At 31.2% G+C, this 13906-nt stretch overlaps 1 protein-coding gene across 2 annotated transcripts in view; it reads left to right on the plus strand.

Annotated features, from left to right (window-relative positions):
* The window catches only part of Dhc64C (dynein heavy chain, cytoplasmic), a 289295-nt gene that overhangs the window by 11490 nt on the left and 263899 nt on the right, over positions 1–13906 (plus strand). For both annotated transcript variants that reach the window (XM_085817195.1, XM_085817194.1), the window contains exons 6-7: positions 10641–10861; positions 11011–11061. In XM_085817195.1, coding sequence (XP_085673321.1) covers positions 10641–10861; positions 11011–11061 — 272 coding nt within the window. The remainder of the gene's footprint in view (positions 1–10640; positions 10862–11010; positions 11062–13906) is intronic.

Genomic DNA, 13906 nt, shown 5'->3' on the forward strand with positions numbered 1-13906 from the left:
ACTTTAGATTCCAGATGAATGAAGGCATTTAAGTAATTATGAAACCATATTTCTGATATCTTAATAAATGTTCAGTGATAAATAAATGTGTTCATTTTATAGGTATATTTATACTAAATAAGTAAGCAATATTAGTATAAAAGAATAACTGTGAAGTATTGTTGTGTTATTTTCTGACACCACTTGTTATGCTATTTTCTTCTTTCACGTTCATACGTGAAAGGATGAATGTACGTTGTGAGGATTTGGAGTGAATAATTATGACAGCACTTGATAAAGTATCAAACCATACTTCATTTGCCAGTATTTCCAGGACAGCTTAAAAATCACGTTTTACAGTCGTCGAATATCTCCTATAAACACGCTGAAACTCAACGACATAGCCTTCAGGTCATCAGGCTATAACAGTGGAGACAGCTTCACTGCAAAGCACCAGAGTACAGCACCCGACTCTGCTCAGTCGTTCTTGGAACTCCGCATACTCTCGAGACTCGCAATCGACGACACACAGAGCACAGCTCCCGACTCTTTGGTTCAGTTGCTCCTGGAGCTCCACACACTCTTTTAACAATGCGCTAACCACGATACACTAAGAGACTCTTTCGATGCGATCAACGACTCGCTCGGTATTGTTTTCCGGCTGTCAGCTCGATTGACTCCACACGAACTGACTAACTCGAGACTCTAACTCAATACTAACTGACTGATTCTCCGTGTACCAGCAGGGTTTATGTATCTTTTGGCTTGTGTTCAAGAACATTCTGGACAAAACCAATTAGAATTTGTTCCAGAAGGTTCTCAATCCGTCCTTGGCATATCCCCAATTTTGTTCCCAAATGGGTGATTTCTCGCCAAGTGGAGCAACCCTTCCTTCCTTTACCATTTTATGGCAACCCTAAATTTGCTTTGCGGGGAAAGCTATCTTACCACATATGTCCATTTCGTAACAGTATGTAATTGGTTTTTGCATGAAGTAATAATTGCAATTTTAGACCTGAATGAATATAGAAGAACATTAAGTTTGTAAAACAGGCACCATTTTAAGATTAATTAGATATGATTTTGAGAGAATTTTCTTAATTAAAAAAAATATGTATATGAGCAGTATGTACTGAAGGCTGTTAAAATATCAGATAAATGTAGAAAATATTGCTATAGCATAAACATAGGTATATATACAGTTGCTTACTGCTAGCAGTATCTTTAAAAAGTGTCTGTAGGCTTTTGAAGTACAAAAGTTAAGAGTTCAATGTGTTTTTATTTATTCAGAATAAAATCTTATGCATAAAACAGTGCATTAATTACAGAAATTAAATATTAATTCGAAAAGCAATAAAGTCATAAAACTAAAAGAAAATTTTTGATTGCTGTTACTCTGTTTTATCGACATTGAAATTTGAGATTTGAGATAAAATAATTTTACAATTCATTGTTGCATGCTCCAAATATTGTAGTTTTTTTTCTTATTTTTTTTTTTTTTTTTTTTTTTTTTTTTTTTTGTACATACAGGATTTGCAGTTTTTTTTTTTTGGGAGGGGGCAATGTGCAGGAGTACTTAAAAGTACTTCAGTGTGGAGGAGTCTTCTATTTTTTCTGCAAGGTACATAACATTTCCTTTTTTTGATGAAGTTATGGCCTCCAGTTCGTTTGCTTAAACTTTGACTGCTGGTGCAATAGCAATAAACTGCTGCTGTTTTTCTGGAGATTATAAAGGAAAATTTCCACTCATATCTTTGGATATTAATTTCCTACTCAACTGTTTCAAAAATAAGCATAGTTTTATCTCCAGTCAACTTACATACGTAGGTAAGGGAGGTAATATTTTCAGTAGAAAAATTTGATAGTGAGATTTGGCAAATAAGCACAAATTAGGGTCCTCATTACATGCTTTTACTGTTACTTCCCATCAACATATACAGTACAAAGTCTTTAATCCGGACTCATTGGGACTTCGGCGATTCCAGATTAGGGGTTTTTCTGGATTTTAGATCATCAGTTTAAATCTGGTAAGATGGCATGCAGGAATTATAAAATTAAAAATATGAAACCATAATTTATGAAATAAAAAGCAATTATGATCTAATAGATATCAAAATTTACAAAAAAAAAAAAAAAAAAAAAAAAAAAGCTTAATATTTATTTGTTTACTTTATTAAACATTTCTTTCAATGTAAAATGTTTAAGTTGCTTCGTTTTATGTGCTAATAATTTCTCTTTAATTCTATAAACAAACATAATTTCTTGTTCAGTTACAAAGTTCCGCTGTTCAAGTCCTGTAATTGCTGTGCCGAGAATACCGACTAACCTATCAATCGAAATTTTTTCGTTTTCACCTCTGTGTCACTTTCTTCATGCCTTTATCCATTTTTTGCAGAAATTCCACTTTTTGTTTGATGGACATCGAAACATGCTTTCGCTTTGTAGATCATTTAGCAGCTCCAGAATCGGAAACTCTCTTTGACATAATCGAAAGTTCAAACTTACTTTTTATAAAATTGCTCTAACAGTCTGCAAAAAATAATAAGCCGGATAAAATTAGAAGATTAAGGAACAACGCAATCTGCAACATTAACTGAAATAGATAATTAGATAATTTTAGCCTAGCTTATACCATCTGTTATATATTAAACATGGATGCGTAAATGTATTATGTGCATGCGTAAAGGTATTATGCGCATGCGTAAGCGCTACACATGCGCAGAAAGTTTGTAGTTTTGAGGTTCGGATTATAGATCATTGTGGATTATGGATGTCTGGATTAAAGACTTTGTACTGTAAATATAGGTAAGGGAGGTAATGTTTTTGGTCTAAAAATTTGATAGTGAGTTTTCAATGAACAAGTATTAGGGTCCCTACAATACAATATGTTTTTACTATTTTTAGAATATCTGTTTGTATGTGTGTGTGACAATTTTTTCATCCATCACTCTTATATGAAATTTCCAATATTTTCCATTTCTGTATTTAAGCTTTCTACATTCATATGAAGAATTTATTAGATTTTGTTTAAAACTGGACAACCAGAAGTGTTACTTTACTTGAAGCCCATAAAGGCCTGCTTGTATTAGCAGGACTATGAGCCCAAGAAACATGTAGAAACTTCTTGGCTTTGCTGAAGGGATAAATGTCTGTCACTATTTTTAGTGTGTATGTATTAACAGAACCACTGTGGCCCAATTTGACAATTTTTTACGCATGAAAATGTAAGTTACTTATCAGGTGCAAGCTGCTGGTTTTTGTGACTTTTTAAAAAAGGATTTTCAAAGTATCGATAATTAGTGTTCATTGACAAGCGTTATCAACATATGAAAAGTCAACATACATTAGATATAAATTCCAACATATGTTAGATAAAATTTAAAATACAAATTTTAATTATTAAATAAGGATTATATGATGTATTAAAAAATGAAACATGTTTACCTCCAGATCTTTCTGTAATTTTTTTTGTGTGCTTTTCTTCTTCTTGAGTACACAATAATCTATTATTACTTAAAAAAACAGTGAAGTGTAGAAATTCAACATCGATCAAACTTCAACACTGACTATGTATGCATCTCATTATATCTTTTAGAGAATTTGAGGAAGAAAGTTGATATTTCTGCGAGAATTTTGCTTCAGTTTCTTTCACTGTTGGCAAATTCCACAAGCACAAATTTTAAAATTTACTTTAAGACAAAAAATATCATGTTTGTCTCTAAAAACTATTGGAACTTGGAATAAAACGAAAGGAACACATATGAGAATGACGATGTTGCTTGGCTAGAGGATTATTATGACTATGGTTGCCTAAATAGTGGTTATGTACTTGGTTCCCTGAGTTTGGAACATCTTGAAAATTTGACAACTTCTAAAGTGGTTGCAATAACACACAAGTGTCCTTTTTTAGAAATTCTTGAATACTATAAACAGCCAACATATGTACATAAGTAAGGGTATTATGTTTTATTAGTGAGTTTTGAGTGAATAAGCATGAATTAGGGTCCCCACAATACTTTAAAAAATATTTTTACTATGTTATCTGTATTTGTGTGACATTTTTTTTTTTTTTTTTTTTTTGTTGTTCACGATAATTCTTAAATGGGATTTTAAAAAATTTACATTTTATGTATTTAATATTCTACATCCATATAAAGAGTTGATTAGATTTTGGGTAAAATTGTAGTACTGGAAATAATACTTTACAGGAAGCTCATAATTGCCTTTAATGGATAACCAGAAGGGGTACTTTACTTGAACCCCATAACACTTCTTAATAATAATAATAATAATAATAATAATAATAATAATAAAAACAATATTAATATATAATCCGAAACTTATCAATTTTACTATTCAAGATTTTTATATCGATGAGAACAACACATTTTATTTTATTTTGGCTAAAATAAATAAACAGAAAGTGATACTTTATTTTCAGCTCTGAACAGATGTTTGTAAAAGAAAAATGTTATCAGGTAATCCAAAACTTCTCAAATTTAGTATTTAAAGTAGCAGTTGTTATTGAGAACAATGTGTTACATTTAAAAATATTAAATATATTCTTGGAATTATTCTAAATGTAATGAGAATTAGCTCATTGGGAAGATGAGCTCTTGTTCTGATGAAATTAAATATATTAACCTCTATCGTCAATTTTAGTTCATTTCGGCTTTGAATTACTTTCATGTAAATGGATGCTGCCACCAAATATTCTCACTCTATTATTTTTAAAGAAATAATATAGTAAATGTAAATAATATTCCCAGTATAAAACAAAATGTATAGCAACACTTAACATTCTATCTGGAATTCTAAAGATATGCTGCTGTTAAAAATTTTGTGATTGTTAACTCATTGATTTTGAATCTGAAACATTATATGACCAGAGAATATACTATAATCAGTGTTATATTTTCACATCAATGCATGAGAATACGTAAACATGTATAATTACCATTACTGTTTGTATAGGAGAATAATAAAAATGACTCATGTTTATAATTAGCATTGTACCATAAGGTTTATAAACAAATTAAGTTTTATTTACAACTTATCAACCTGAAGTGATAAAATTAAAATTATCTTTAAAACTTTGTTAAATCCATGTTTAAACATGGAATTGGCAGGATGTCATGCATGCTCTGGCCTCATCAGAGTTTTTTTTTTTTTTTTTTTTTTTTGAACTTCATTTCCATTCTCCAGGACAGGACTTGTGCATTAATGCTACTTATATTTAACATTGTAAACAGCACTTTGAATAGCTAGGACCAAGCATTTCTTTGTACACTGAAATTTGCATACTTAGTTGACTAAATTAAGTGAAGTGCACATTAGATATTGTTATAGTTCAGAGTATATGATATTATTGTGGCATCTTTTTGATATCCAGATAGACTTTTTTTTTTTTCCGTGTCTATATTTAGTAGTGATAAAATAAGGTGTTATTTTTTTTTTAAGTTTGTCAGTATATGATAAGTTTTTAATGTGAAGAAGCTGAGCAAACTCAATATCCGTCAGTGAGTTACTTGCTTTTTTGTTATAGTCAGTATTATATATATTAGTTTAGTCTGTCATTCATTGATATCAGTAGGTTTAAGCTCATTTAAAATTGTCTCCCAGATTGTTGTCCAGGTTGTATTTCCAAATTATACATGTATAATATGAGTACTAAGTGAAACATTTTAATTCTGCATTTGTTTGTTTTGAAGGAATGTAGTGTTTGAATAAAAGTTATCTTCTAATACCAAATGGCATCAGGTCAATAATTATATTTGGTCCAGGAGAATACTAGTGTAAATATTTTGCTAATAGCAGCAAGCTTGTTAAGTTTTCTTTGTTCTTCTAATCATAAGTATCAAAACAGATGCAAAGAAGAGTAAACTTGCACTGTTTTAAATTCATTACTGAAGGAAACATTTTAACTTAATGGCCATTATCTCAATACAATTCTTCTAAACTTGGGCTATTACTATGCAGTACAACTACTAGATATGTCAGCCATATAAATGCCTTTATTTCAAAAAAGACCTATACATTTGGCATCTCTAAGAGCATTATGACATAATCTTTACTATTCATTTATTTGAAATCTGAACAAAGATAACAATAGCCATTGTTTCTTCCAAGAAACAGTTTCAGCCTTCAAGATTAGTTTTGGCTTGTTTTGCAGATTCCATGACACCTGGCAGACATACTAAAGTATTCTGTGCTGTTTTTTTTCTACATGCTGCAAAAATGTAGTTTTTTCCCCTTTTCAATATTTTATCTTTACCAGTGTAATAGTCATAGTTTATAATTTTTCCCTCACTTTCTTGATCACTTTTTGAAGAAAACTTCTTTGTACAGTGTTAGATTTTTGATCCCATTCTTCAGCTAGATCTAAAGTATGTGTATCACTTTTGTTTTCATATTCAGGTTTGTTTTCATTGGTGTTGGGGGTCCATCAACATCTTTCATAATATCTCAGCATCTTTGGGGGGAGGGGGAGACATTTGGATTATAAGCTTTTAGTTGGATAACTTGACCTTGAGCCATTTTAGAAAGTAGAAATATGGAAAGAAAAATAAAACCTAAATAGGCAGAAAAAATCTGTCAGATTAAATATAAAATAAAATCCTTTAATAAGTTTTATTAATATAATTACATTTATGGTTTTCACAGGTTATAAAACAAATGCTTTTCACCCCCCTTTAAAACAAGATTGATAGAAAAATATTTCGGTATGCTAGAGAATTATTTTAAAATCTAGCTGCATGCACAGTCAAGCATCGAACATGCAAGTGTCCAGATTGAACGCATCCCAGATATGGTAAATAATCAAAGAAAAAATTGTTTGCAAAAAGTCAAACATACATTGCTGTTAGTAATAAAATTACATTAAGTCAAATCATTCAGAAGCTATATAGCACAAATTTGACTGGAAAAACTGTATACCAGCATGAAATAGAGAAAATGCAAGTACACTATCCATGATACTCTATAGATTTTTTCCCCCTCAGATAATATGCATAAATTTTGATATAAAGTTAAAAATAATGTAATTTTTCGAAAGATAATAATAATATGAGAATTATTAAAAGTGAAAAATGGTTATCCATTTAAAAAAAATTAATTTTCAATTGAATAATTTCATTGATAACATGTAATAGAAACTAAAGAAAATCAAAAAATAAAGTTTTTATAAAATTAGCTTTTGTTTGAATCGCATGAAAGAAGATTAATTTACTGCATAATTTAATGGAAACAATTAAATATATATATATATATATGTATATATATATATATACAGTTAAAAGTCATTAATCCGGAATCGTCGGGACTTCGGCGATTCCGGATTATCGATTTTTCCGGATTATAGATCATCAGTTTAAATCTGGTAAGATGACATGCAGAAATTACAAAATTAAAAATATGAAACCGTAATTTATGAAATAAAGAACAATTATGATCTAAAGGGTATCAAAATTTACAAAAAAAGCTTAATATTTATTTGTTTACTTTATTAAACATTTCTTTCAATGTAAGTTGTTTAAGTTGCTTCCTTTCATGTGATAATACTTTCTCTTTAATTCTATTAAACAGACATAATTTCTTGTTTAGTTACAAAGTTCCGCTGTTCAAGTCCTATAATTGCTTTAAATCATATCAAAGACGGAGTACATGACATGAAATACTACATTTAGTAAGGAATTATAAGCCAAATAAAATAAAAACATCTGCCGTGAAGATAAGGATAGTGCTGACAGATCAACTTCCAATTCATTACGTGCCACGCCCCCCCCCCCTTATTGAACTTAGCAATAAGTTGCTAACAAGTTCACTAGGTTCCTCGACATTTACTTTAGACAAAAAGAGTGAGGAACTCTACAAGTTAATAGAGTATAGTAATTAGTCTCAAATTGATGAATCAGTCAGACTCTCAGATGAAAAGAAGGAAATCAGATCAGATATGTTTCATTTTAAAAATAAAAGCCTATTCCTGTGTGTTAAAATTCATTTAAATATAATTATGCTCTTCTGTTTACAATAAAAGTATTCATTTATCAGATATAGAGTATGGATTTTGTGTGGATCACAATTAATAATAATTTATAGGTTTCAGGTTTTAAAAATTCCGTTCATTAAACATCACCTGATTCTCTGATTTAAAAGTAAAAGAGAAGCATATTTTAGCTTAACACTTTGTGGGCCGCGCATTTATCGAAGCGCCATTACGCTGCCGCCAGTTCATGCCGGTTCTACTGCTTGCCAATGGTGATATTTACGCAATTTTTTGAAACATAAGTAGTTGGTATATAATTATTATTAAAGAAAGCACTAAAATAACTGTTACACTATTTTTATTCCTATTATAGTTTTTAATTAGTACTAAAATGTTTTATTTAAAAAATTTAACTCCTAGGATCCATAGTTCTTTTTAGTATCATAATTCTGAAAAGATTTTCCAACATGCAGAGAAACGTTGCAGGAAGAACACATGTATGCAGTGTAACTTCTTTTCTTGGTGGCAGTGCAGACTTTACAGGCTCTTTGCGGGTTTTGAATTCTCCCATTATCACTAATACTATGTTTTCTCATGTCCGTAGTAAGTCTGCCTGGTGGATCAAACCTTGGCGATCTTTTATCAAATTGAGCAACCGACCGATCTTGATTGTTGCTCCTCTTCATTCCCATTAATCTATGCTAGTGCAAGGTTTAGTAAAAATTGTTTGAATCTAATAGGATTTTCAGAATTTTTTATGTATATCTGGAACGCCTTGAGTAATGCACAGTTTATAAGATACCCTTTTTTTTTTTTTTTTTTTTTTTTGGTCCATTTTTTTGTTTTGCGAAGTAAGGAATAACATGATAGGTATTGATCAGCGTGATCAACACCTTTCATAAATTTATTATACTCTTGTATGCAAATTGGTTTAATGCACTTCTTTTGGTTCTTGTACTCACACATTCGACCATGTCTGCTGAATGTATCGTAGAAATCATCATTATCAATTTTTTGACCGAATTCTATTTTTGTACCATAATTTTCCCTTTTCTACGAAATTCCATTGACTTATTTTTCAATGTAGCAGATTTTAAACAATTTGGCACTCCTCTGTTTACTCTAATTGTGCCACACATGTTTGTTTTATGCTTTAGTAACTCCTCTGCAACCTTTACACTATTGTAATAGTTGTCCATATATACATCGTGCCATGAATTTAAATATGGCGATAGCATGGATAATATTGTCGCAATTAGTGATTTTTCTTGCGCGCAATATATTTCTAAATTGCATATATAACCAGATGTCGCCTCGTACACCATACGGACTAAAATTCCATATTTTATAATTTTTGCAGGATTATATGTACGAAAAGATAGCCTGCCCCTCCATGGAATGACACCTTCATCCGGCGATAATTCTTTCTCGGGTTTATAATTTTTTTGAAACTTTTCTACCAGGTATGAGTAACCTGGTTTTATTTTATCAAGCCTTTCTTGGCAATGCTCATTATTACTGAAGTGCCAATACTTCCGCAACTGCCGAAATTGGTTCCTTGGCATAAGTATTCTTACTATTCTCATTAGGATAACAAGCCCCAAAAGTTTTTTCATTTCTACAACATTTGTATCAATCCAAACTTTATTCTTTGTTGATGCATTGTTGTTATCATTATTCTGCTGATTATGATATAAGTTTGTTTGTGTGGCAAACAAATTAAATAAATCGTCCCCATTGAACCATTCCACATTTGATAATATATCTGGTGTGTATGGTACCTGTAACCCAAACCGTTCCAGGCAAGCATGAAAGTTAGTTTTAAAATTAACTTCTGACCAATCATTTGCCACAGAATTCTCTTCATCACTTTCAGATTCACTAATTATTGGTCTTCCCTTATTTTTGAATCGTCTCACAATTATATCACTCCCACTGTCCGAATCACTTTCACTATTAGAGCAATTATCATCTTCTGATAACAGATCAGCATATATTTCCTCATCGAAGAGCATTCTGAAAGATATCTTTAAATCTAACGTAAGTTTCCGATATTTGAAGGCAGCGAAAGACAGTCTCAAACTAACAAAACAAGCGTCCATGAAAAAAGATTTCAATAATAGACAGTCTGGTGAATTGGGAGAGGAAAACAGTTGAAACCAATGTTTCCTGATCGTCAAATGTTTTGCTATAGTATGTCTATGTATACAAACGTCGATCTGAAGCATCGTTGTTGGCGAAAATAAGTCACGCGTACGTGACAGCGGCCGATAACTGTTGGCGAGCAAAAGTCACGCCAGCGCGACAGTGGGCGATAACTGTTGGCGAGCAAAAGTCACGCCATCGTGACAGAAGCCTGCAAAGTGTTAACATTCATCAAGAGGTATTTGAATGGGAAGCTGCATAAAATATTATAACTTTTAAATGTCTTTTTCTGTCGTGTGTTAATCTAGGCAGGCTTTTATGAAGAATTTTGACTTTTTTTTATGTGTGATCACTAATGGTACATCATCAGAGAAGAAAATGCTGTGGAAAATTTTGTACATAAATATTTTTGTAGCATTTAAAGCTACGAGTGTATTTTGCTAATACAGATAATTAAATTACATTGAAATAAAATCACAGTATTTTGCTATTTCCTGTGCTTTTTGTTTTGCAATATTTTACTCAATTATAGGTTTGAAGCAAGCTTTGGCTACTGTGAATGATTACAATCCACTTATGAAAGATTTCCCATTGAATGATTTACTGTCTGCAACTGAATTAGACAAGATTAGAACTGCATTAGGAGCAATATTCTTTCATTTGAGAAAAATCCGTAGTACTAAGTACCCCATACAGAGAGCTTTACGTTTGGTTGAAGCAATATCACGGGACTTGAAATCGCAGTTGTTGAAGGTATCCAGTGTTAATTCAGTACTTTTTTATACATATTATACTTTCATACTTTATATTTATGTTACATAGATTTTGATATGTTTACTTTTTATCTGAATATATATATATATATATATATATATATATATATATATATGTTGTTTGCATAGGTTCTAGGAACTAGAAGATTAATGCATATTCCTTTTGAGGAGTTTGAAAAAGTGAGTTTAAATTTACCTTTGTATTTTAATTTATCTTTTGTATTTTTACAAATTATGGATATGTCAAGATCTCTTTGATAAATGTACCAGATGAGCAGGAAGAAATGTATACTTTGTTAGAGTAAATAATAGCACACAGGAAAATAAACAGCTGTAAAAAGCTCTCAACGAGAACAGAGTTGAAATTATCCTAAACTCGCTCGCATGCAAATGTCTTAAATCACAAATGTTATTCACAGAATAAACTTTAAATTTTTAATCTCTGTACAATAACTCAGTATAGTTACACAATTTCAAACTCTAGTCGTATAACAGTAATCTGAAATGACTTCCACAGCTCATCACAGTCTGCCTGGTCTCATAGCTCATCACAGTCTGCCAATCATAAGGTTGCCTGGTCTTTTGGGAGATTTGGGGAGGGGGAATTGCTATTAGGTTTTTGAAAGTGCATTTTCTGGAAACTTCTGGATAGTTATCAAGTTGGCAGTATTTGCCAAATGCTGTCAGCTTAACAATAGAAATGGTTCCCGAGGCCTGTAAGGAGAGTTTCTGCTTGTATATTGACATTTAATTTAACTATTTTCACAATTTAAATACTAATCATTTTAGAATTACAAGATCTATAATGCTATACAGGAAAGGAACATTTATAAACACAATCTGTGCACGTGAATATGATTAAACAAACATACATTATAGTGTTCTTCCCCTTTAATTCTACTAAACTAAGTGTTCAGGAACTTTGTGAACTACCAAATGAATAATTGCTTAAGTCCAAGAACAGAAATGTAAACTCAAGAAGGGTTAATTACCCTCTATTTGATCCAAATAAAAATATGCAGTCAGCCCCTTTCTCAGAGCGTACACCAAAGCCTCCACTTTGTCTTAACTTAAAAATGTAAGCAATAAGAACTATCTAATGAAAAAGTAAAGAGATTTAGCTGAAGCTACCACAAATTCTAACCTAGTTGGCCCGTCACATTAAACTAGCCAGCGAAGCTATCAAAGGCACTTAATACGGCCTAGCTTAGTAACAGTTAGAGAGATGTAGTCAAAAGGCAAACATGCCCTGTTCAGGAATCCTGTCTCTCTCGAAGTCAGTGGAACTTAAATACTTTCTTCTTCTCATTTGCATTTAACACAGTTCTAAAAACTTATTCTGGTAAGGAATTGTGAGCTGAAGCTAAAAGAGATAGGAAAGGTTTATAAACTTAAAATAACTGTTATAAAATTAGGATATACCTTACAACATGCTAAAATTATTGTATATAAAATGTACTAAATAGTCAAATAAATGAAAACAATTTGTAACATTGTAAAAATGGAAAAAGAAAATTAAAACATAATCAAATAAAAGCAAATATTTACATAACTTTACAATAATATACATGTGCATGCAGGTTTATAGTGGATTAAATGCATACCATAACTGATAAAAGTTTGATGAAATTTGTTTTTTGAAAAAAAGTAACTTTTCACTAAAAGTACTCGTACAGCTGTTCTCAGTATGACAGAGCACAATCAGTAGTTACCATTTCAAACTACTAAGAACATTAAACCCAAAGGAATGCAAAGAGGCTCAACTGCATAAGCTCGCATGCTGATCTCTCAATATTCTGAATTTTCAGTACTCTGAGCATAACATAACTCATATGCTCTTCAGTTATATATAGTCTCCTCTGTCTGCCAGAGAAATTTCTATTAGCTTCGATTTCTTGAAGTTTTCTAAAGGCATATGCTGCTACAGCTACATAGGGCCAGATGTGGTTAAAGTTACATAAGGCTGAATGCACACACAAGGATTGGACAACAGTTACACAGGGATTGGATCAAAATGTCATCAAGTTTGGTGACTTTTGGAAATTTGTAGTCAAATGTGGTAATTAAAAATTAGCCACTAAAATCATTGTTAGTTTGGCGCTAAATCACCAAATTGGCAATATAGCCATTTATCTCAATGTAAAGGGACTGATCTCTGTAATCTGTTATTTTTCCAGCGATGCTTTACATTCTAAAGACTTTTGTGTTATGTTATACAAGAGGTACTACAATACATACAATTTTATTAAAATTATTTACATATATAAAATTTGTAACATTGCCCTCTTCCCAATGATGAATAATTATAAAGATCCAGGATAGTCAATTAAGATCAATAGTCATAAAGATTGGTAACTATTGACATGGTCTTATACCAGGGATGGGCAAACTACAGCCCACTGGAAGACTCTATCCGTCCTGCGGATAGAATTTCAATTTGCCGGTCCGAAGGCAAATTAAAAGAACTATATATTTATATGTTATATATCTATCTCCTTTTCTATTTTGTTTAAATATTACTTTTTTTCTTCCTTTTTTTCAAAGGACTGACGATCTTTGTACTTTCTCTATTTTTGTTTTACAAAACATAAATTGGCGGAAATAGCAAGTACAGACAGCTTTCAATCGGTAAAGTGTTAAAAAGCAGAAGTTCTTTGTTAGTTATAGCTGTAGATTGGCACCAAGAATCGTTCTAATATAAGTGAATTAGACCTCACATGTGGCAGACTGTGCATTTTAAGCTTCTGGCTTATTTTTTTTTTTTTTTTTTTTTTTTTTTTTTTTTTCACAAGTTCTAATATTATTGATTGCATATGGAAAGATTGCAGAAAAAATATAGCATCATTGTGAATAGTGGTGAAATTATTAAAAAAAGTATAGTGTAGCTAGTGCTTGTTTGAGTTATTCATAAAATAGTTCAACCCCAAAATGGCTACTAAAAACCTTAAAGTTGATTTAGAATGCCGTGCTTTTAATGATAAATAGACCTGGAAATATATTTTTACAGTTGTAAAAGATAAACCAG

This window comes from Stegodyphus dumicola, chromosome 5, assembly GCF_044657685.1.
Source record: "Stegodyphus dumicola isolate Sdum_Otavi_A_Nest chromosome 5, ASM4465768v1".
In the NCBI taxonomy this organism is placed as follows: Eukaryota; Metazoa; Arthropoda; class Arachnida; order Araneae; family Eresidae; genus Stegodyphus; species Stegodyphus dumicola.